Source organism: Chanos chanos, chromosome 4 (genome assembly GCF_902362185.1).
Source record: "Chanos chanos chromosome 4, fChaCha1.1, whole genome shotgun sequence".
NCBI classification, from domain to species: Eukaryota; Metazoa; Chordata; class Actinopteri; order Gonorynchiformes; family Chanidae; genus Chanos; species Chanos chanos.
The window spans coordinates 32,171,036-32,196,159 of NC_044498.1; the positions used below are offsets into that span (position 1 = coordinate 32,171,036).

The following is a 25,124-nucleotide window of genomic DNA, read 5'->3' on the forward strand; positions in this document are numbered from 1 at the left end:
AGACTCCGTGTCCTGTGTGGGTAGGTCCAGCTTTGGTCCAGGGCCTCTGCCGTCTGTGCAGCAGAACTGTTTGGGTGAAGAGCTCACATTACCGGAGACCCATACACGCGGTTGCCTTTGACAATTCCATCCTTTACAGTCTGGTCATTCTAGCATAGAACCTCCTCAGGCATTGAAACATTGTGTGGTATTTCATATTTGGCAAATGACAAGGAATGCGTAGCTGAAAGCCAACACCCCCACCTTTTTTTTTTTTAAATTCCGCTGTACGGGTGTTGTCTACAAATTCCTGGCATTGACACCTGTGCACTTACACTTTGGCACCCATTCTAGTGTACGTGAGTGTGTGTGTGTGTGTGTGTGTCCTTGTGTGTGTTTGTGAGTAAGCCTGTGTTTTTGGTGTGTTTCCAGACATTGACGAGTGTGCCTTCTCCAGCTACATGTGCCAGTATGGGTGTATAAACAGCCCCGGGGGATACTCGTGCACCTGCCCTGAGGGTTACCTGCTCCAGGGAACAAGAATGTGTCAAGGTACTGGCCTCCTCCTCAGCCATGAAAAACGACTCCCATCCCAGGCTGGCTTTTCCTTTCCACAGCCCCACACAGCTCCCAGAACAGGGAAGGGCTGGCTCCTCTCCGGCCCAGAGAGATATATAGTGGAACATCGACTCAAATTCTAAACCACACTGTCATGGAAAGAATGCTCGTTTCTTTTTTCTTTTCTTTTTTTTTTTTTTTTTTTTGCACGCAACACAAACAAGGCAACTTTGTTGAACCCCGTTTACGCCCACCTTTTCAGTACATTTATGTTTGTGCTATTTGTTTTGTGGTAGATTTTAAATCTGGCCTTCAAAGGGGGGTGGCTGTTATTTTTCTCTCCCCCCCCTCTTCCTCCTGGTCTGCATCAGGTGAAAGACTGAAAGTTTAAGAGACCTCTGATGAATCCAGACTTCTGTGTCAGAAATAGCTCGGTGGGCGTTTGATGGTGCCGCTCTTGTGGCGTGTATATGTATGCTAGTGTAAACTATTCGCCTGCTCCTGCTGCAAGATCAGGGATTTCCTGATGTTTGGATCAGGCTAGGATTCCCTTCGTTTCCATAGTGACAGGAGGGGGCCTGAAGAGCTTTGGCTTGGTTAAAAAAAAAAGAAAAAAAAGGAAAAATCTGTGTTGGAAACTTTGGAATCTCTTTGAGACAAACCACTTGTTGGAGCTTTTACATTCTCAATCCACAGCACACATTGGTCTCTCCTCTAGTTTTACTTTTGGAAATTATGCTTGGATGTAGTAAGTAAACTGTTCAGACAACAGGTATAGCTCCTCTAGAGATCACATAAAAATTGATTTTTTTTTCAGCTTTGGAATAAAATGTTTATCTATTTTTTGTTGTGAGTGTTTCATCTGAATGGCGTGAGTTATAACAATTTTTTTTTTTTCCTTGGTTCCTGACAGACATTAATGAGTGTGAAAGCAGTCACGACTGTACTGAAGAAGAGATGTGCTGGAACTATTATGGAGGATACCGCTGCTATCCCAGAAACCCCTGTCAGGAGCCATATGTGAGAACATCGGAAAAGTGAGTCCATCTGGCGTTCTCCTAGAACCAGATGAATCTGTCCGAGGCAGTCTCCTCGTCTGCTATGACAACCTGGATTCCAAACAAGGACCAACTGTTTAATGCCAAACAGGCAGATCAGCTGCACTGATAGACTGTCAGATTAGGCTTAGAGGAGGCATACTGTTAGGCTAAAGTACAGCCATTATCTCTTGACTCCAGTTCAAAAATGAATAGTGATGAATGGGGGCATTAGAGAAGATGAAGGTAATCTGCGTTTCTCTTTTCTTCCCTCGCTCCTGCAGCCGTTGTGTCTGCCCATCCAGCAACCTGTGTCGAGGCATGCCTCAGTCCATCGTCTACAAATACATGAGCATTCACTCCGACCGCACTGTGCCCGCAGATATCTTTCAGATCCAGGCCACCAACATCTACCCCAACACACACAACACCTTCAGGATCAAAACCGGAAATGAGGGAGGAGAGTTCTTCCTCAGGGTGAGTCTGGAGGAGCTGACTCCTGTCGTGACTCCCTGCCACTCTGGATGCAGTTTAGATTTCGGGGAAAAGTTCAGTCTGAGGGGAAACACAAGGCACACAAATGTTTGTTTTGTTTTGTTTTGTTTTTCTTTTGTATAATCGCTGCAGTCAATGTGATAGAATCACATCTGTTTTGGGGATAAGATGTTATTGTTTTTCTTTGTCTTCAGGGAGAGAAAATAAAATTGTTTTTCTGATTTTCTGTTAAACATTACACAATATTATCATACATCATAACATGACACATAACATTAACTTGTGTATACTTCTAAATGCTACATATATTGATATAACATTTAATATTACTGCGTTGTCCTGCAACATGTGATAAAATTAAATGAATGACCATTAACACTACACAACCATGTTCAAGTCAAGTTTCGTGGAAATCAGTCTGCCTGCTTTACAGTACACACAGGTAGAGTGTAATCTGTCACCTGTTTTTCAATTTGCTGAAATTCCATGGTTTTTCTTTATAACCCACAAAACAACATGTTCACTTCTGTGTGTGTGTGTGTGTTTGTGTCTCCTGTATAGCGTACCAGTAATGTTGGGGCAATGCTGGTACTGACCCGGTCTCTGTCCGGGCCGCTGGAGTTGGTCGTGGACCTGGAGATGATCACACACCACACGGTCATGGGTTACCGCTCCAGTTCTTTACTACGGCTCACCATCGTCGTCGGCCCATACACCTTCTAATGCTCACCGTTCACGCTGCTTTTCCATCATAAAACGCATCATCCGTTACACAGTATAGCTACCTAACACAACACTGGCAGCGCATTCTCAGCTGCTTGCTTCAGAGCAAGCTTAATGTGTTGTGTTTTTTTTTTCATTTTTTTTTTTTTTTGGCCAATGACACAAAACTTTATGACTTGCCTTTAATCTGTTTTTATATTACCAAGATCAAAGGATGACTCCAGTGCAGGCAGTATGTGAGAGAAGCGTTTGGTGTTCATGTGTGAGGTGAAGTCCAGGGATCCAGCAGTGCTTTCTCAAAGCAGTCTTTTCACTGACAACATTTTCTGGGCTTTACCTCTCTTAGTTAAAAATGACCATTGATCTGTGGAACTGTTAGGTTCACTCAGGCTTGCTTTGGTTAAGTATATTTACCCATGCGCTTACTGCAAAGGAAGGCTGTTGCTTTTTTTGTCATGCTGAAAACACATATATTTTTTTTCCATATCAAGATGGCTTGTGTTATGAGATTCTCACCATTAAAGAATGTTTGACTTTGGCATTTGTTCCCACACAGCTGTGAGACCTAAGGGTAAGAAACTCACTAGCGCCCTCTATCTATGGGATGAGAACTCTGCACTTCCCCTAATTTACGTCGTCCTCTCGTACAATTGCCTCAACCCCAATATCCGCACGGGCGAGTGAGAGAGCTAATGAGAAAAGGTGAAGTCATATCCAGCCCAGGAAAAAGTCACGTATTTACTGCTAAGGGAGTTTTCAGATCAGAGGGAGCGATTTTATTGGCGTCAGTGAACGGATTGGTTAGGTGGAGCTGTTTATGTGGCTGATTGATGCCACTTTAATAAATCTAGATTACTTTTTTTTTTTTCATTTGATTGCCATTCAGTAACAAGTCTCTATGGTAATCAGGCAATAAGACCTGAGCAGAAACTGCTCAGGAAACGTTGGCAGTGCCACGATCTGGCAGAACCTCCAAGTTCTTCGCACAAAAGGATCTGTTGCCTAACACGATGGAAACCATTTGATTTGTCTATATTGGTTCCAGTCAATAAGTCACACTGGAGTAAATGTTTCTCTGTACAAGAAACAGTTGTGAGGTCGAGTGCAAAGTCTTTCTTGTTGTACTGTTACTAAAAACAATTTAATATCAACACCCACGTATAGGCACACACACACACACACTCACAGAGTAAAAAGAAAGATGACAGTTGCTCACCTGCAGTTGTCCTTGAGTTTTTGTATTCTTTTGTTTTTGTTATCGTTTCATTTATCCTTGCCTTTAATCACAGCCGCTGGCCAGACCAATCTGAGTAGAAGTTGAACATATTAAACTTTGTTCTTTTACTTACACTTCTTCTTAAACTCGTTCTTAAACTTACTTACCGGAGAATTCATAATCATCAGACTTAAAAATTAAACATGCAGTGCCTTATAGACATACATAAATATATAAACACAATATGTTTTTCTCACACATAGTTCACTTTCCTCATGAATTCCATTGACAGTTATGTCATTTTAAATTTTAGAAATGCTGTATTACTTTATGAAACTTTTGATACTGTATTTCTCTAATTTAAAACACGTTTTCTACATGTAACCATGTTTTTATGTACTGTTTAACAAAAGAGTAAGTCTGTAAAGAAATAAAAGTTATATTTAAGGTTTATTCTGAATGGTCTTTGTTTTACTCTAAGTCAAAGAAGAAACTAAACAGTAAACCAGTACATACTGGAATACTGTGAGGCCAAGCAAACTCAAACACACACACACACACGCACACACACACACAATGATTCCGTTATCAAGAAACAGTTTGGCTATCCAAATATTCAGGCCTCAGAGGAACTATAATATTGATGTCATATTTTTAAAAAAAAACTGGCTACTAATGTGCTATGATACCGCCTTAATATGTTCTCTTTAATCATCTGAAACTATTACACTGAGATGGTACCTTTAGTCTTCCTAGACAGTTACCATGACAGTCACCTCATCTGCAGATCTGCTCTTGCCCTTGCAGGCAGGCAGGCAGACCTTAGCTTCTAGTCTTCATTATTGAGTGAAGGACCCAATGGAGTCTGAGTGGATGTGTAATTTTTCACTGTCTTTTCAGTCCTGCTCCAGAGTTGTACTAGCCAGGCACTTAACTACACCATAGAGACTGTGACAGAGCCTGCGGTGGGAGAACGGAGGGAAACATTCTTCACCAGAACACCTCCGTGACAAAACATATTTTTTGGGGAAAAGTTCACGTCAAAACATTGGTGAGATTGATGGTGAATTGGGGAATAAAGATGGGTCCTGGGAATGACAGGGAATACATGAAGACAACAAACTGTGGAGCATCCATGGAAGGATTTTTTTATTTTTAATGTCTTCTAACTCAAAAAAACACTGCAGCATACAGTACACAACAGTACACATTCTCTATACTAATTCATTTTCATTCTCCCCACTCTTGTCTCTCAGCTTATACCAATTGAAATACAACAAAATTAACTGAAATCCTCTTTTTTTGGAGTGTAGCAGAGATACTTTTCTGATCTTCTGATTTTGTTTGGCTGTTTAAAAGGACATTATCAAAAGAGTGAAATTCTGAACAGCTCTAATGGTATTTATTTTTGTAAAGTCTTATATTGGCCTGTGATTCTTAAGTACAGAAAAATGCATCGTGTGAGCAGAGCTCGGTGTCGGCTGTCATGTGGACTGGAGGCAGTCTCTTAAAAAGATGTTGAGGTGGACCAGACCTGGCTTTCTGGAGACCACCTCGAGTCTTAGTTTGTTTATCCTAGTGCTGATCAGGACTAAAAAGGACATATTGTACAAGCAACATGGCAAGACTTGCTTACTCAACTTTCCAGTAAATTTTTTCAATCAGCCAGCCAAGTTTTGTGCACTGCGGCATGTTACCATTACATGCTAGTGTCCGTTGATGCTGATGATATTTCGCTCATACTCGAGGTGGAACAAACAATAATATTCATTAGACCTACATATATGAGTGTATGAGAGTGTGTGTGTGTGTGTGTGTGTCTCTGTACAGATGTTATGTTATTACTGTTTTATAAGTTCCAGTTAATATGTGGATAGTACAAAAGAGAAGCATACATTGATTCAAAATGTGCTAGTGCAATTTACTATGTGCTGTTAATATTTGGTTGTTACTACAATGTTCAAAAGATTACTGCAAACCGTTCCTATGTAAATGACTGAGAATCTGTTGGTCCAGAGTTTATCTTTCTGATCACGTGTGCGCTGTGAAATATCTTTTCAGTTATGTCAGTCCTCGTGTTGAAAGCATGAATGAATATAGAGTGTTTTTGGAAGTTTTCCCCTAGGGAACACCAAGGGAGTGCTTGCATAAAGACACAAACAAAAGGAAAAGGTGAGAAATTACTGCCTCCATGGATGGCATTTGAAACCAGAAAATTAAAATTAGCTGAGGTCACTTGTTGCCATTGGCAAACACAGCTTTTAAAAGTGGCACACACACATATATATAACCTGCTGGAAAGTAGGACTATTTATCAAGCCAGTACTGTGCCACTGTGAACTTTTCTGTCAACTGCGTCTATGTTGTGTTGGTAGGGTAAAATAGTGCATCCACTGTATGGGCGTATAGAAGCTGAACAGGAGCCAGCTAATGACTTGATGCCTGGCACTCACTCCCCGATTCCTCTCAGAAAAAAAGAGTCACTAAGTAGAAAAATAAATCTTTCAAGTGAAGACCTGTGTGATTGCATTTTTCTGCATATACATTTCCAACCAGTAAGAATTTGCGGTCTTTCTTTATTTCTTCTTCTATGGTAAACTTTGCGTTTTTCTATTTTACAATAATTCTGTGTATGCTTTAACATTTACTGTAAAGAGTGAAGACCTGAGCAACAATAACATAAGAAAACTAGAAGGGCACTCAGAAAGCGCAGACCTCCGCCAAGGCCAAATGCCCCATCTCACTATGTTAACGAAAGTGAAAAATAATTTGTGGAACAATCTACCTGGATTCAGATCTGCTCCAAAACTTAATGGTTCTTCCTTGGCCCATGAAAATTGGCCTGGTAGTTTTTCTGTAATCCTGCTGACAAACAGACAGACAGACAAACAAACAAACAAAACACACCAAAAACATAACCTCCTTGGCAGAGGTAATAAGAAAACAGCCAGAGGATTAGAGCAGTGCCACTGTGAGGCTGTAAACATGGGGGAGAAAATTAACTTGATTGTCTTCACAGGCCTCTCGAACCGATAATTGTCCCATTACCGCACATCTCTCTCTCTCTCTCTCTCTCTCTCTCTGTCTTTCTCTCCCTGTCTCTCGCTCTCCTTGCCTCACTGCACATCTGTCCCAGATGTACGGCGAACTGAAGAACTTGTCCAATTTTCCACTTTAGCCCAAATCCCTGCCCCTGGAGGGGAGCAGCAGAGTGACAGGCAGACTGGCAGGGTCAGATTCCGAGTGATGCTCTAGTCGTTAATTATTTTCTTAAACAGAGGCATGTTTGCAGGCCTGCTGGCCAGGAGCCATGATGGAAGAATCTTTTTTGCCTTGATTAAATTCCACCCTTGTCTTGCAAATGTTGCCTTCCAAAAATGTTCAGCATACCAGTGGGTTTTATTGACTTGTTGGAGCAAACAGAGAAAGCAAGCTGTGCCTTGTAAGGTGTGCCTCTAAGATCATACACTCTAGAATTTGATATCCAGGTGAAGGAAACACATGATACAAGTTCTAAGAGGTTGATGCTCCACTTCAAAGGGGCGATTCAAGACTTCCAATGGAAGTTTGTTACATGAAAAAAAAGAACTTTATTTGTTTATGGTGTCAATAAGTGGTTGAATTTTCACAGAATGTAATAACCATCCAAGTTCAATTCGTTGCACAAGAGTAATAAAAGCCGTTATAATTCCTTTAACCTCATGAGTTTGAAGCAATGTAGTCTGAGTTTCCCAATTGCTCTGTGTCTCTTTGGGCACGGAAACCATAGCGCATTGCTCTGACAAAAATGTTGCTCTGTTTCCTAAAATCAGCATGGTTATCTCTCACAATCTCTCATGTTTTTACTGTTCTAGTCCAAGTTCAAAATCATTACGCTCTAATTTGTAGGAAAAAATGGGCCTGACCATACACACTGTGTGATGATAAAGACGTAGTGACTTCCACAGATTATGCATCTATCCCCAATAAGCATTTTCTCTCCTTGGCTCTCTCCTTGCCTGATAACACACCTTACATGGTTTGCTATTTTCTGTCAGCACTCGAAGAGGAGTCTACCAGCATTCTTTAAAAAAAGGATGGATAATGATGGATAATACCCTATCTCGTCTGGTATTAAAACATATTCTACAAAGGATTTCATATTTGAAAATGATCCCATCTCTATGGCTAACGGTTATGTTTCTATCAAGCATGTCATCCAAGATTTAACTGAATGTATATTCTCTCTGCCAGAAGCAACAAGTTCTAATGATGTACAGCCAGTTAAAACTAGTCAAGAAAAGTACTTTATAATGTACGATATGACTGCACGTTGCTGATTAAGATGATAAAACGGCAAAGCTTCTCACCTCATTGCTGGCAGGACTGGCATCTTTTTTATTCTTAATATCATTTGAGACAAACTTGTTGTGACACAGTTTCATCCATTTCGCTTGACACAGACACGGCAAAACACAACATTTCAGGTAGGTATTTTAGCTCCTGGGAAAAACACATCGTAGCCAAGCAATGATAACACATAGCACATGAATATTTAGAACAAAATTTCACGACAGAATCATCAGAAAAACATACATCGGCTAAGTTTATGTGACGGGTGGCTACGTCTCTGATGTAACTGCATTTTTCATGGGGTGTTAATTGTGTTCATTGCACAAATTTACACTGAAATACGCGGTACCTGTGGTTTCTCCCGTCACTCTGCGGACAGAGAACAAAACCTCTGAGGTAATCGAAGGAAACACACAGTAGACGTGGTAGCTTTATTGTGTGAACAACATACGAGTTTATATTCTTTCTGCGACATAAAAATTCCAATTATGCATGGGGCGCTCGCTCCATCATTGTCTCTGTTGTCGAGCAACATCGTCTCTTTGGAGAAGAGATGCATGAGGATCAGATGCAGAATTCCAGCAATGCTCATCCCCTTGCCAAGAACCAGTGTTTTCCTTTTTTGTTTTGACCGCGTTAGTTGTTTTCCGTTTCCCCTCTCACCACATTAGCTCACTCAAAAACAATGAAGTGTGCAAAAAAAAAAAAAATTAGAAGAATAAGAAGAATGCATAGACATCTTCCTCCGTTCTGTGTAAGAGCATGCCCTAAACTTAGCTGGGTATTACACCCCCCCCCCCCCCAAATGTATCTTGCAGCAAACCCTGTGACAGACCTATAGGCTACTTAATGAATCTCTTCATCAGAAGGTCATAGAGTGTCTGCGAGCCAAAATGACAGGAACTTTTAATATGTTAAATAAATAAAATTATGAATTGTATTGCTAACATTCAGTCATAAAATAATTAAATCGGCGATTGAATAAATGTTACTATTTAAAAACGAGTGTAGTCTACCTTAGCTGTGTGGTAATATAATTCGGACTGACGTAAATTTTATATCATTTTTACATATAAACTCATCCAGGATAGAGATAGCGTAGCAACAGGCATTTTGGTCTAATATGTTGGTCAAGTAGATTCTGCCACCTGCTGTTCATTTTATGCTTGTACGTGGCCTATGATTCAATGAATTGCAGAACAGGACTTGAGGACCGCTGTGGCAAATAAGTCTTTTGCGAGATACCGTATAAGGGCTACACGTGGTTTGTGCGTGCAGGAATCTTTCTTGAATAACGTAAACATCAGTTTACCTTTATGTAGATAATATTCATGGCATTAGCGACAGCATGTAATCAGTTCGTCTACAAATGATTCAAATTATCACTTGAGACACGGGCAACACGCGACAAGATTTTCACAAGATTTTCCCGCAGGCTTGGCCATAGGCTATAATTGCATGTTATTGATATATTAATTCCTTATCAGTTAGACATATTGCATTTAAGACAGGCAACATCATTTTTCTTATCAAATCGCTTTAATGGAAATGCGGATAACTTAATGAAAAGCGGGGAAACTATATTCGTAAACTACCTGTTGAATCGTGCAACATGCAGCTTTAATCTTATCCAGCAGATGGTAGGATTGTCCGTTTTTATTGCCAAAACTGCCCTTTTGAAAGAATCCGTGTTCTTCGAGTCGCGAATTACAGGCCGGCATAGCGAATGTATATTCGAACAGGTAAACTGAACCAATAGAGGTAGAATCAGGTTAAATATCTGATCTGAAGTTTTATCATAAATGCCACTGAAGTAAATACCAGTCAATGGTCTCATTTGAATATTACACTTAACATGTGAAAGATATTAAAAATGAAGCTCCTCTGAACCAAAATATGTAATTTCGTTCCAGAGAGCAACCGAGGACAGCTACCGCGCCTGGATGTAAAAATCTCATCCCTTGTGCTCGCTCTGGCACTCAAGGGAGCCTATCTCAAACCATTGAACGCCTCTCTCTCTCTCTCTCTCTCTCTCTCTCTCTCTCTCTCTCTCTCTCTCTGCCGGGTCCATTTTTTACTTCCTGGGGGGTATTATCGTCTCTTTCGCAGCGTTCGTCATGCTTCTGCCAGCACTGAATATTCCATCGCTAAACTGACTAGTGTTTGGACTGTCTGTGAGAAAATGCCGTCAGAGATGTGAGGGTCTGAGATACCGCGCTTCCTACTACCCCTTTCTCTGTGCAACCAAGCCATCTGGATCGCTAAGCGGCCTAAAAACACAAAATGTCTACCAGGACGCCGTTGCCTACTGTAAATGAGCGTGATAACGAAAACGTAAGTATTTCAATTAATTTGATGCTCCTTATACATACTGGCAAACGCGTCTATTATTGTGAAGGGTACTGTCTTCGTGACATCTACGAGGGAGGGAGGCATTGCTGTGTCACCGTTGTCTAACGAGGCTGTCGATAAAGGGGGCACAAAGCTTAGGTACCCGGAGACCTTAAACATTTTTCTCAATGAAATGCTTTGACATTGTATGATTTCCAGTTCTTTATCGTAGTATCATTAATCAGTTTACATACATTGTCGAATCGCTGAGTGGTAGGCTACTCTGTCAAAGGTATCAAGCTATGGGCAACGCCAGCAAAGGGGCTAAGGGGCACCTCCAAATAAATTTGTAGTACATTTTGATGTCACAGCCAATTTGATGCTCCATTCTATGAAAACCTCAGCCATTGTTTCGTCCTACGATTCTCATCTCCGGACGTCCCGTGCTGCCCTAATTTTTCGAGGGCAAAACCAAAGTGCCGTTTCAGCGGAGAGCCCAGTGTCTCCTTAGGGTTTTGCAGCGAACTGTCCAGTTTAGAGTGTTTGTGTCAGAAACAATTGTTTTGGAATTGTGATTTGTTAAATAACACTGTCTATTTCTTAAATTACGTTGGTGTCATTTATGCCAAGCTTTTGAAATACGAACCGGTATTTATCTTTTCACTTCAGGTTAGTAGGCTTAATACGTCGTAGGCTATCACCCTCCTCATCTCCTGGAATAGGCTGCTTCCACAGAACGCTGTCTTATCCTACTGCTGAGAGGGTCGGTCCGCTCTGTGCCAAACAAATCTCACTCTTAAATACTTAAATTTTAGCGCTTTCTGAATCGTCTTGGAAGCTGTGCCTTTCTCTGTTGTAAACACGTTTTGAGTCCACTGACAGCCGCACGGCATCGTGGGCTTAATATCTCACCGACTGAAATGAAATATCACCGGGCGCGTGATACCTGATTGACCTGTGAAAGCACTTTCTTCCGCTTTCACCCTCTTCTCTGCATCTACCAAGTTATTGTCTGTTAGGCAATATTTTCTTTGTTTTCGCCGGACGGACCCCGAGTGTTTAGCATTTCGGACTGTTATGGTCGTTAAATTGATTGGTTGAATTGTATTACACTCTTATTTGTAATCCTCGCTGAGGTAGTGGTGAACAGCGAAGTAATGGTGAACAGTTTGTCGTAATTTTAGTTTAAGCAGTCTTTTGCTGAAAGCTATTCCGAAAAGTGGAATCAGCAGTTTCTCTCATGAGATTTATCACAGTTGTAACAAAATCAAGTGCCATTATGAATAATAATTGCATATACTGGTTAATTATTCATTAGGGCAGCATTTTTTAAAGAGATGTTCGTACAGTCCTACAGTTCCCCGTGAGACAAGTACTTAATACTCACTGCGGCGTAGAATAGTCTATATGAACTTACACTCACTGACAGTGGCGACTTGTTTCTTCACTTAGCTATGGAAAACCCGTGCTTGTATAAATTCTTGCTAATGAAGTTGCTAATGAAATAACGAAATAATAAGGAAAGAAGTGTTAAGACTGGTTGGTGGGGTGTATATTAATGTAAATTTTGCGGTGAATTGAGTTTGCATGCGTCTGCTGCACAGGGCCTACTACACAGCCCATATAGGAACCAGCTTGTTTAAGATAAATCAGCTGTTCTCTGTATTTTGCACTGACAGACCGCCTCTTTACCAGGTAAATATAAAGTTCTTTTATGTCTGAGCGTGCATTTCTCACTTAACGTTTTAAAACGCCTCTATTGAAGAAGAGATTGGCTGAGAGTTGTCTGTCTGTTAAAAAGGGTATTCCAGGCCTGCGACACAAACATTAATCCCTCCCCAAAAATCAGTCTGAGCTATGACACAGGGCTAAACTGGTTTATCTGAGCGCTTCTGGGGCATTTGGTGATAAAAAAGTTACATAACGGATGTATGGTACCGCTAAGAAATGAGCGGATTTCAGTACCGAAAAAGAGAAGGGATTACCTTCTGAGAGAGATCGTCACTCGTTTTTTTTAGAGGGCACTGGATGCTATTTCTCAAAAACTAAATCTATTTTCGGCACTCTTTTTTAGATAAATTCAGTTCAGTTTTCTCGCCTGTTTGGTCTGTCTCGGGAAATACCTCGGTGTTGTTGGAAAATGTGTGTTTATGGGAAAAATTTTGACGTGTTTGTCTAATCAAACATTAGCGGTCGAGTTCAGCACAAGCTAAATCACCTACCATTCCTTTCCCATTTCAGCCGTGTGTACTAATTTAGTGGCTATGTTCTTGAACGAGGCGCAGGCTACGCGTGGCTAAATGACTCTAGTCAATGACAACATCCAAAGAAGTTCCGCTCGGTAGCGCATACATAAAAGTGTACAAAGTGTATAAAAGTGGGTAATTTGGGTCTGCAGTTGTTCTGTACTCAACAAATCTTCTAGCTTTCGTAAACAGATTTGCATTACGTTGAGGTGGACTTTGCATTAAATGTGTAAGGTTTGTAATAATGAATGTTTTAGATTTGGCTAGTATCCGCTTGTATCTCTCTGCTGTCACACACACTGCTGGGGGAGGTGTGACTGTAGAGAGGTGTAGCTTACAGTCTTGTCACTTGGACATTTCAGAACCCAGTGATATATTCAAGCAGAGTATTTGATGGAGCGACTGCAGTCCATCTATTCTGAGAATCTTGGCTCTCTTTACACAGACTGATGACAAGTTGGTAAACAAATGACTGTGGTAAAGCTGAGAGGAAATAAAAGGCCAGTCCACAGCACTGTGTGTGTATGAGTGTGTGTGTGTGTGTGTGTGTGTGTGTGCGTGCATGTGGGTGTGTGTATGTGTGCATGTGAGCGTGCACATGTAGTGTAACACAGCTAAACCTTTCTCTGGAGGGTCATGACAAACTGACAGACCCTGTACATGTCACTGTGCCTTGACCCAGGTCAGGAATACAGGAAAGCAGTTTGGCCATTTATTGTAAGAGACATATAATAATTCTCTCATTTACAGTATGTGCTTATCAGATGTAGTGTGTGTGTGTGTGAGAGAGAGAGAAAGAGAGAGAGATGGACAGAGAGATTTATGGTGATAGCAGGGAGGTTAAGTGCTGTGCAGGTGCCGTGCGTTACGTGTTAATGCCACATTCTGGCCAAGGGACATTAGCGTTTGGATGTTAGCATTAGAGCTTGACTCGGCTGATTTATGCTGGGGTAGGGACTTTCCTGCATTCAATCTGATCTCAGCTCTCTTTCTCTCCATTGTCAGGCCCTCTTAATCCTCCCTAAGGAAGTCCTGCAATCTCGTGTTTCACTGTCATCACACATTCTCTCTCTCTCTCTCTCCCTCTCTCTCTCTCTCTCACACACACACACACGCACACTCTCTCTCTCTATCTCAGAGTTTTCTGGGACTGCACTCTTTTTGAGGTGATGTAGGTATGACAGAAGATCGGTCACTTGCTGAGTTTTGAGCGAATCTGAATGAAGTGCAGAAGGTGACGCGGCGTAAGGTGTAGTGTTACCTCAAAGAGAAACAGGAGTGTGCGCTGCTGGGTAACCCGACCTGGGTTTTGTTGGTAGGGCGTGGCAGCCAGGGTCCATCCTGGAGACACAGTGAGACTGACAGCACCAGCTGAGGTATAAGAAGGAGAAGATTGTGTCCAATTGTTTGTGTCCGAACGCCCTGGCAGCTCCAGTTCCACTCGACCTGCTGCAGACCAGAACACACGACAGCCCGAGGGATCAAACCTGGTTTCATCTGTTTCGACATGTATTAGCATCTGTCAGGTTTCTGCAGAGAACTGTTCTGGCCCGTGTGTATCCACACCTTCCCTTAGGGGTTAGACTGGTGGAAGAAATGCTGATCGTGTTGAAATGGTGTTAAATTTAAAAAAAAAAAAAAAAGTATGTACCTTTGAGAGACAGGGTTGTCCAGTCATCTCCCTCTCATTTAATGTTTTGTTGATAGTAGAGAAATCTCTCTTCCTGCTAAGAGTGTCTTCTCCTTACGCACATCTGAAATACCAGATGTGCTCACATGTGCTCGCATATGCTCTCTGTGATTTCAGGCTTTGGTCTGTGTATGTGTGTGTTTTTCTGTAGGGTCTTGTTTTTTGGCAGGTCCACACAGAAGCCTGTGTGCTGAAGCTAGCCATTATTCCAGTCCAGTACCTCCAAACGCTCTGTCCAGTAAGCCAGCTCAGGTTGAGCTCAGAGAACAGCACACCTTTTGTCAGGCTCCCTTTTTCTCCACTGTGTCTTTTTACGCCATACTGCATAACAGCATTATGCTATTTATGAAGGGACTACTCAGGAGATGTTGATTGTATGGACTCGGATGAACTGTGCATAAACCCGCTCCACTGGCCCAGTCCATTTGGGTCAGGTCTCACTTCCCTAAGGCCTTCCACTTCTATCTTAGTAAAATTTTAGTCAAGAATATATATATATATATATATATATATATATATATATATATATATATATATATATATGTATTTTTTTTTTAATGTAAGATTTGATTCTGACAAGCAACAGACTCAGCATGCCAGCACAGTGAATTGGTGATCGATAAAGATCTGATGTAAAAGTGCTACACTTGAGTGAGTTGTTGTTTTAACCAGTCTTGCCGGTTGGTGTGTTCACAGCTGATAATGATGGCTTGGGTTCTACAAACACTGCAAGGACTTCACTGTCTACATGACATTTATCTCAGTTGTACTGTCTTCACATAGACAGCCTCATGTTTAGATGCTTATTCTTTCTGCAAAGCTGGGTAGTGTGGTGAACTCTGTCTCTAACACTCCCCATTTATTAAAATAGCAGTACACAGAAATAAAATGGGTTGCTTTTTTTTTTAAAGAGAAGATCAAACCTTTTTAAAAGAGAACATTTTCCTTTATGGCTGTTTTATAACTGTATGTACTGTCCCATTTGGTTTGCAGTGTCTGGTGTTCTGTCTGTGGATGCTGAGCATGTCTGTGTGGGGCGTGTGACTGGTCAAAGTCAAAGAGATTCAAGAGCAGGATTCACATATCAACAACCACCCTCCTTCCCTCCATTTTCACATAGTTATTTTAATGTGGTATGTTTTAGGTCGTCACTTTATCTTAGTCCAGAAGACATAGGTAATTAAGGTGTCATGAAGAGAAGATGAGGAACCTGAGGCTGTTGTGTTCTCACTCCCTCTGTGTTTGGCAGTGAGTGTTTTCAGGGAAATACAGATCACAGCGGATCACGTTTCCAGATCAAGTCTTGGTAAATAAAGCGACTTCTCTGATTGCAAGTAAGCGGTATGTGAGAGAAAAGAAAAGGAGAGAAAGAGAGAAAAGGAAAAAAAGAAGGTCTTTCCCTCCCGTCTGCTATCTGGGACCGCAGTTTGGCACTTATGATGCTTGTCCTTTCAACCCATATCGCTTTTTTTCAGAACGCCTCCCTGGATGGTTTCGCGGAGCCGCCAGTCCCCTCCGCACCCACGCCCGCACCCGCCGCCAAATCCAGCAGCCGCCAGAGTCTCCCACGCTGCCGTAACTTCAGCACCGAGGAGCAGCCTCACGTCAGCAACTACCGCCTGCTCAAGACTATTGGCAAAGGCAATTTCGCCAAAGTCAAATTGGCCCGGCATGTTCTGACGGGACGAGAGGTGAGAATGTGTGTGCTGTGTGTGTGTGTCTTTGTATCTGTGTGTAGGTACGTGTGTGTGTGTGTGTGTTTCTTTTACATGCACTGGAACAGAGTGTTTGATACTTGTTCCTGATGCCGATGGCTATACGAATAAATTTAAATCTTGGTGGACCTAATTTTCATTCACATTCTTGGCAGCTGTTATTGGAATGAATCATAAACACTCCCACTGAGCAGAAATGAAAACGGCATTATTAGCATTTGCAGCGTGATATTGAAAATAACAGTGTGTTCAATACAAGCTCTGGTGATTTTTTTCGTTGTGTGTCACAAATCAAGTGACGGCTGGTCTCAGCATTGTTGCCTTACAGAGAGCGTAACTTTCCCCCGGTGTAAGTGCAGGTTTATGCTTTGAATAACAAATTACTAACACACAAATCTACAAACCCCCAACTTTAACATTGTTGAACATTACTGTGCACATTCTCATCTTTTTCTTAAACTTGCAGTCCAGTTATTGGTGCATTAAGATATTACCTGCAGTCCACAGACTCTCTGGTCTGTTGTATTTCTCAGAGTCTCTGTCAGTTTGGGATGTGGACAGTAGTTCAGCTTCAGTGTTGTTTTGGTGTAAATAACAAAGAGCAGAAGCTTAAGAGGGTAAAGTGTGTGGTGTGAGTTGATAGCTTATTGTGGTGTCTTGCGTGTGTTTAAGTGTGTTGGTGTGGTTGTGAGTTGAGACCTCGGCACCTCTTAGGCCCAGATCAAGCTTCCAGAGGCGGATGTGTGTCCGATGTGCTGTCAGCCTGATGGATGACTGACTTTGTTCTGTTTTTAAAGTCACGCTTTGAAACACCCTCACTAAAGCAAAACGTGTCTTTGCCTAATCACATTTATCTTTACTTAGTGGACTTTTAATGTACTTAAAAGATCATTTTACTGTTCATTTCTTATTGATGATTAACCTAGTTTGGTTAAAAAAATGTGGCTTGTTTAGGTAGTTCTGCTTTATTTTTCATTACTAAGGTGGTCATTTCAGGAGACCTCATGAGACATCAGCTCATAGAAATGCACCTCCTTTGCTTGTGTATGTTGTAAAACGCTACACAATTTTGCCTTGCATTTTATACTCTGCTAGCTTTGAGTTTTAGCCTCATACATATTTAATGATGGTGCTATGGTCAAGTAGAGATGCTGTTTCAAAGACATAAGGTCACATTTGAGCACAACACTCCCAAATGTTAGCGTGTACATGAATTCATCTGGTTAAAAGTGGAAAAACGTCTATCTCTGATGTCTATCTCCTGTTGCCCTCTTGGTTCCCATGGGTAAGCTCACGATTTAGCAGTACAACTGAGCACATGGTCGTGTTTTTCTCTGGTGGAACGGGGGCGGGGGGGGCAAAAGTAATGGAAATGTTGCAGGTATTTACCCTGTGGAACATTGTAGGCCTCTCATTGGTTCTGTAGCTGCTGTTCTGTTTTTTTTTTGTTGGTGTTTTTTTCAGGACAGGAAAAAACTATGTTTGTTATCTCTGCAGAGGAGAGGTGGGGAGGGGTGTGTGTGTTTGTGCGTGTGTGTGTGTGTTTGTGTGTGTGTGTGCATGTGTGTGTGGGTGTGCCTGTGTGTGAGTGTGTGTGCGTGTGTGTGTGAGTGTGTGTGTGTGTTTGGGGATGGATCTTGCTGAATCTGTTGTCCTAAGATGAGCAGAGACCACATGGGGTCATGTCATTAGTAGTCTGAGCAAGTGCCATCCTCAGCCTTTGCATCTAAATTCTCAAAATCGCGCCGCTTGGCCTAAATTCTGAGCGTGATTTTGGTGCATCGTTCCAATTAGCCTTCCCTGACTGCGGTCTGTGCATTTTGGATTGGTTCTGATAAATCTGGATACTTCTGTGTCGTATAATTTTCTGCAACTGTAATGTAATGAATGAGTCCACACTCACGGCTTATTACCCGATGGGTCTTTTTCCTGCATTGAATACTGACTAATCATTGTGGAAGAGTAGTTAGGATTCAGGGAGAGCAAGGAGGTGAAGCTCCCTCTCCATCAGGGAGAGAATGAGGAGTGTGACGGTCCAGTCCTCTGCTTCGCTGCATCTGATGACCCGTGAAATGACTGCAGTGACCCCTCCCGCGTCCTCACTCGACTCACAGGCTTGTCTGTCCCGGTGAGACCTCCACCCCACCCCCCTCCTGGCCTCCTCACCTCCCTGTGTGAGCGCTATAGAGCCTCTCTCTCACTCTCTGTCTCTGTCTCTCTCTCTGTCTCCCTCTCTCTCTCTGTCCCTCTCTCCCTCTCTCTCTCTCTGGGCTGCTCTCTGCAGTGTGGGCATGCAGGGGACGTATGCCGTGTATGTACCATGTGTTAGTGGTGTTGTGCATTATTTACACTGTGTTGCTTGTTATCCCTCTGTCACAAAAGGTCTACATTATTCATACGCAAACGCACATTAGGTTTGATGAACATGGCATGCACCTGAGAAATGGCAGTTGCGTAAGAGGGCAGCATCTCTTCTTCTTCTTCTTCTTCTTCTTCTTCTTCTTCTTCTTCTGCTTCTTCTTCTTCGAGGGCCTGACAGGTTTCTGTAAGGGTCGGTGTTGTTTGTGGATTGTGTTTATATTTCACGTGGACGTGGACGTTGATGACCCTGTGTAATCTCCCACCTCTGTCCCAGGGGTCATTTGTTAGATGCTCCTGTTGTGTGTCAATACATGGGAAGTCAGTGTGTGCACCTGCCCACCCAAGATGAGCTGAAAATAGACGCCACCTGCACACATTGTGCTTCAGCGCTCCGCTAGCCGTCAATCAGCACGTCCCACTGCCTTTCGTAGTTTCTCACAGACGTCTCTTCAAAGCTCCCGCTCTAGGTTTTTGCCAGATATCACACCAGCGTCTCCACAGAAACTGTGAGCACAGTAGACCTCCCAGAGAAGATCTCTGCCTGCAAAGATCAGTCAGGACTAAGGAGCCTAGGGGTCCTTAATTACAGCAGCACGATGTCTGTTTGAAAGCCAGGGTGCCTATTTAAAGTGCCTGTCAAGATATTTGCCCCCCCCCAATAGCCATGGAAACTGCAACTGTGAAGGCTTTTGGGTCTTTGGCATAATTATACAGGCACACAGTAGGTAAATGTCCCAAGTCACCATTTGTGTCTTCTCACATTGTCTCGTCACAAACAATAATCTATAATCTCATAATCCGGAACCGAGTTATGTTTGAGGCATAATTCTATGTATAGACTGTAGAGGCAGAGCTTTGATCAAACACTTGTGACATCACAATAACATCTATTACACACAGTGGATAAAATATGAATATGATATAGAACAGTAGTTCTGTATCTCTCTCCCAGAGATCCAGTGAACAGCAGCAAATTAGTTCCAACCATACACTCATGCTTAAGTGAGCAATTTAAAGACTTGATCCGTAGACAGGCTGAATCAGGCTCATTTGGGTTGGAACTGGAAGGCATTGCTAAGTGGGATCTCTAGGACTCAGAATAAAAAGCAGCATGGACTCTTGCACTCTTATAAAGGAGCCAAAATAGTGCTCCCTCTCAAATTAAGGCATATTTACTGCCTCTGAATGAAGCCCTGTCGCCCTCCACAGCAGTCCCTGATATGCACCCAACACCTAGAACATTCTGAGGTTTTCCTCTCTCCTAGACATGGAGAACAAATTGTATGTCCTTTAAGAGTGACTGGACAAACGGACCTTATGCAGCAGGCGTTCAAACTGGCCAGCGATGCTGGTTTGTGCCGCTGAGCCTTGCTGATAAGACACTGCTGATCCTTCAGGCCGACAGGCTTAGGAGGAGACCCAACACCGCTAGTCGTCTGCCAGCATGAAGTAGAGCCACTGCTCCAAGACCAGTGGCTTTCAGACACGTTGGCAGACAATGGGCAGTATACAGCAGCTTGTTCAATGCTCTATATATTTACATGTGTTGAAGCAGATAGGATGTTTTAACGCGTGAGTTAGATAAACAGGCCTGAGAAATGGGCAGAAATGGTTGATCTGACTCCTGGATTATTAAGACTTGATGGGCAAGCCAGAGGCTGTAACTCTTACCAATGAGATGCTGTACTGACAGTGCTTTATGTCAGTAGCCAGTGAGATGCTGTATAGGCAGTGTTTTACAACAGCAACAAATGAGATGCTGCATTTTATGTCAGTAGCCAGTGAAAAGTTGTGTATGGGCAGTGCTTTATGTCAGTAGCCAATAATATGCTGTACAAGCAGTGTTTTACATCAGTAGCCAATGAGATGCTGTATTTTATGTCTGGAGCAAATGAGATACTGTATAGGGAGTGCTGCCCTCTGATGAGTGCTACTGTTAGGCTCAGGCCTAATGACAAAAAGTTAAAAAGAACTGGCTTCACAACTTCATGTATTGTTCCTTCAGTGCTTCATGTAATTACTGGAAGTTTTTACTTGGAGTGTACATGTGAAATAATGTTCAGAAAGAAAAAAAAGAGAACAGTAACAAATTAGAACTCTGATCTCTTCTGTCTTCCAGGTCGCTGTGAAAATAATTGACAAAACACAGCTGAATCCCACAAGTCTACAGAAGGTAAGATTTATACACATGTAATCATAGTTTACCATATTATGGTATTCAATATTCTGTCCTTGTTCCTGAGAAAGCTTTACACTGTCTGAGAAAACGAGATGCTTTAGAAGAGATCATTTTTACTGACAGTTTCTGCTGTCATACTAAATATCAGTGTTAGTATAGAGGGGCGTACCAGATTAAACCATTCAGCCAACAAGAAGAATCAACATTCATATTTAGTCAGAATATCAAGTTTGTTTGATCGTTTTTACCAGTGAATTTCTGAGGCATTGGCATTTTCTCTCTGTACCACTGGTCATCTAATCTCATCAGGTCCGATTGTAAGGCGTGTTTTCATGCTAAACTGAATGGGAGGGGTCTGGCATAGTTAGTGTCCTCCTTCCAAAAATTCATTAGAATCATTGTTATCGCTATCAATGCTTCCATCTGTAAATTAGGCTTTAGTTTCACTTGATGTTCCCTTATGTGGGTTCTGGCACATTTAGACTGTTTATACAGATTTGGTTTGTTGAGGCTTGCTAATATGAACTCTAATTATTTGATGATGGTTTGACTTTTGTTTTTCACCCATTCATACACAGAATAGTGAGTGAGTGCCAAGCATCAAGAGCAGTCAGGCCAATGAACAGCGTTATGTGAATATCTGATCCAGTACTGTTGTTAATAATGCCAAGCAGAATGTGTGATTGCCGTTCCCAGTCCCTGATAATGTAGCTCTGGTTGAGTTGGGACAGGCAGGAGAACCGTGATCTCTCATTATGGCATTTTACATTAGAAAATGAGACTTGCTGGTGTGAGTTGGGGGGAAGAGGGTATGGGAGAATGGAAGACAATAGCTTATGTAATGTACAGTGTAATCCCTAGGGTTTCATACCTTGAATTATATCTAAAAATACCCACTTTCACCACTTCCACTAGTAAATATACTAGTCTAAAGCTGTATGAGGGAGAGTCTGAGAGAGACTGGGGAGGGGGGATGTTGAGAGAGAGAGAGAGCGAGAGAGAGAGAGAGAGAGAGAGAGATGTTGTGGCTATTTTCCTGATTACTTCCCTTGAGTCCTGCTTGCTTTACTGATTACACAGGCTCTCTCTCTTCATCTGCCTCTGGGCCTGTGTGTGCTGTTAGGAGTGTCTGCTTTGTGACGACTCTATTACACAGACTAATTCATATAACCACGCTTACTCCAGTGTTTTCAGTCTCAAACAGATGAGGTCTCGCCCATGTTCCCCTCTCCTGGAACATGCATTGGGTTCTGTGTGTGTGTGTGTGTGTGTGTGTGTGTGTGTGTTTGGGTGGGGAGTGGGGGATATTACAGATGTGGTCTGGATTTGATTGCATTACAGGTCTATTAGGAGATCTGACTTCATGCATTGATTCGATCAGTTAAATGAACTTCAGTAATCCATCATCCAGGATACTGCAAATCATCCAAACGTACAGCGTATTTTAGTGCTGCCCCCCCAACTCCTGAAGTTTTGTAGATCGCCTCATTGACAGAATAATAATAATTATTATGTTTTCAAACATCTCCCTTCCTTAAAGGCATCTGCATGAATAGATGAGCGTTTGGAGAGAGGAATAGAGAGCTTAGCACAGAAGCATGTTTTATCCAAAGGGCCTTAATCGTGGGTTTACAGTGCATGAAAAAGAGGAGTTATTGTGTAAAAACCATTACATTACCCTGTAAGAAGAGCAGTAATGTCAGGGCACTTGAGTGAAACTCTTATGGTCTAATTCAGATTTTCTCAGCTGAAGTGAGTCACTAAAGCCAGTGCACCATAGCCTTCCCATTATTGCCTCTGTTGTGTTGGGCGTCTCTCTCAGATGGGCTCTTTTAGTGTGTGTGTCTCTCTCCCTCTCTCTTATTCAATCAAATGATTCCATTGATTCTGTTTTGTGTGTGTGAGGCTTGTGCGTCTGCAGATGCAGATGTGTGCCTGCGTTTGCGTGTGTGTGTGTGTGTGTGTGTGTGTGTGTGTGTGTGTGTGTAAAGGTAAGATGGTAAATGCTATGTGTACAAGTGAGAGATCACAGTTCAAATATTTAAACTGACACATTGTACAATCTTATTATAGCTTGTATTTGTGAACACTACGATCCATAACCTGATGTAAAGTTGTTGTCCTCGAAAGAATTTTCATCTCTCTGTTTGTAAAGACATCATGTATCAAAACTAAAGAAATTTACAATCCTCCGTCGTTTGTGCTGAGCTTAGCGAGTCAGTGTTTTTGCACACAGAAGAGCGCACACTCAGTCTAGCCTGATGTAGAGGCATGAGTGGAGAATCAGCAAACAATAATTTAGAGCAGATTCTTTGAAGCTGTGAGTCAGAGCAGACTCTTTGAAGCAGTGAGTCAGACTCCTTGAGAGGGAGTCACAGCCTCGGGTAGAGGAGCAGTGCTACAGCCTAATCAAGGACACATCAACACAGAAAACCAAAAGATTGTTTCAGCCAGAGCTCAGATCAGACGAGGTGACAGAGGACAACGCCACACTCATGTCATCTCTCTTCCTAACCACGGAGTCTTTTTGAAAGACTGTTTCTTCTTTGTTCTCTCCAATCTCCTGGGCCCACACGTCATTATTATCCACACAAACACACACACACACACACACACACTGTCCCGGCTCTGTAGCAGAACGCAGTGACTCATGTGCTTGCTGGAGGTGACAGAATGATGGAGTCAATCTGTGCAGTCTCCAGATCTCTCACACTCACAAATATTAGACACAGATCATGTAGTGTCTAGATCACTCACACTCACACAGTATTAGACAGAGTCCATGTAGTGTCCAGATCTCTCACACTCATTCAGTATTAGACACAGATCATGTAGTGGCTGTAGACACTGCCTTCTGTGTACACTTTGAGGACTGTCGGTTAGTTGTGATGACTTGACTTGAGTTTGATACACTGAATGACAGTTCTGCCTAAATAAAAACATAACTTTAACCTTGCTGTATGAGGGAACTTGCAAGTGTGTAGGGCTTTGCTGAAAAAAAAAAAATTGTTGTGCAGTTTTGGTGAAAAGAGCTGTGTCATGCTGGTGGCTGAGTCTTTTGTTAGCTAGTGTAATGGCGTCGGAATTTCGGTAAGAGCAACATAATGAAAGACAGACAACACAGTTCTGTTGCTGTCAGAGTTGTTCAGACCAGCTGGAGACCTGGTTCTCCTCACAGGTGACCACGTTATTCACTGCAGTTCTCTGGCTCTGGAATATATCTGCAGGAGTCTGGGTTTGGAGCTTTTCAGTTGAAAAATTATGTGTTTCATTTTTCTTTTGCTTTCTTTTTTTGTTTGATTGTGCAACTGTTGCACGCAAAAGTATAGAAGCATCTTGCACGTGAATGTCATTTGAGTCCATAGCCTGGTTGTCAGGTTTCTGTGATGTGTCTGATGAAAGTTTCTCTCTTTGAGGGTCTTACCTCAGGTCCACATGTTTAACAATACAGCGTTCCTCCTGCTGTCTGTCTCTGTCACAAACATTCATTATTGATCAGGTAACATTTAACCAAAGGCCTGGCCCTCCGTAGCGGCCCGGACACATGGTCCTCACAGAGGAGTGTATTGACCATTAATCCTGAAAGGCTCCTTAACATGAAAGCTGAGACAGTTCTGTGCTGCACTCTTAAAAGTCAAACGCAGGTGGTTTACAGAGCACGACTGAAACTGAAAACGACCACACCCAACTCAGTCTGAGCATTCCAGACCACTCCAGCTGACTCATGTCTTCACAGACAGGGTGAAGTTAAGGATAATGGAGAGAGAGAGAGAGAGAGAGAGAGAGAAGATGCTGAGCTCGGCAGTCTTCAGGTGGGATGAGATGATGGAGAGAGAGGTCTCTGGTGTCTGGGTGTGGCTCAGGTTGATCTCTTGCACTGTTTACATCCTATTTTTGTGTTTGTTTATGTATTTGTCAACAGTTTTGGCTTGACTCTGCAGCATCCCAGCCTGACGTGATGCTGAACAGTGTCCTGAGCTAATGTTTGTTCGAAACGTTGCCTCAGTCTCCATGTGGAGTAATATGAGACGGTTAGCTTCCCGTCTCTTCTCCCCCTCTCCCATATGTACAGTACCTGCCAATAGATCACTCTGAACTTTACACACGCGCACGCACGCACACACACGCACACACACTGCAGTGCAGATGCAGGAGACTTGTATTGCTCCACAGGGTCACTGATCAATTCATCCTTTCTTTTATTTCCAGCCTTCCAGTTACACCACATGCTGACTTAACCTTGTTTTCTCTCAATAAAACCT

General features: G+C 42.3%; 2 protein-coding genes across 9 annotated transcripts in view; both read left to right on the forward strand.

Moving 5' to 3' along the window:
- efemp1 (EGF containing fibulin extracellular matrix protein 1) overlaps positions 1–2,792 on the forward strand; it is a 19,241-nt gene extending 16,449 nt beyond the window's left edge. Inside the window, exons 7-11 of the mRNA XM_030771883.1 lie at positions 1–20; positions 412–531; positions 1,451–1,574; positions 1,859–2,051; positions 2,631–2,792. The exon at positions 1–20 is cut by the window's left edge and continues 100 nt beyond it. Coding sequence (XP_030627743.1) covers positions 1–20; positions 412–531; positions 1,451–1,574; positions 1,859–2,051; positions 2,631–2,792 — 619 coding nt within the window. The remainder of the gene's footprint in view (positions 21–411; positions 532–1,450; positions 1,575–1,858; positions 2,052–2,630) is intronic.
- A 7,831-nt stretch (positions 2,793–10,623) lies between these two features.
- Positions 10,624–25,124, forward strand: part of LOC115809073 (serine/threonine-protein kinase MARK1-like) — a 34,278-nt gene continuing 19,777 nt past the window's right edge. For all 8 annotated transcript variants that reach the window (XM_030770557.1, XM_030770556.1, XM_030770559.1 and 5 more), the window contains exons 1-3: positions 10,624–10,674; positions 16,083–16,298; positions 20,803–20,856. In XM_030770557.1, the coding sequence (XP_030626417.1) occupies positions 10,624–10,674; positions 16,083–16,298; positions 20,803–20,856 (321 nt within the window). The remainder of the gene's footprint in view (positions 10,675–16,082; positions 16,299–20,802; positions 20,857–25,124) is intronic.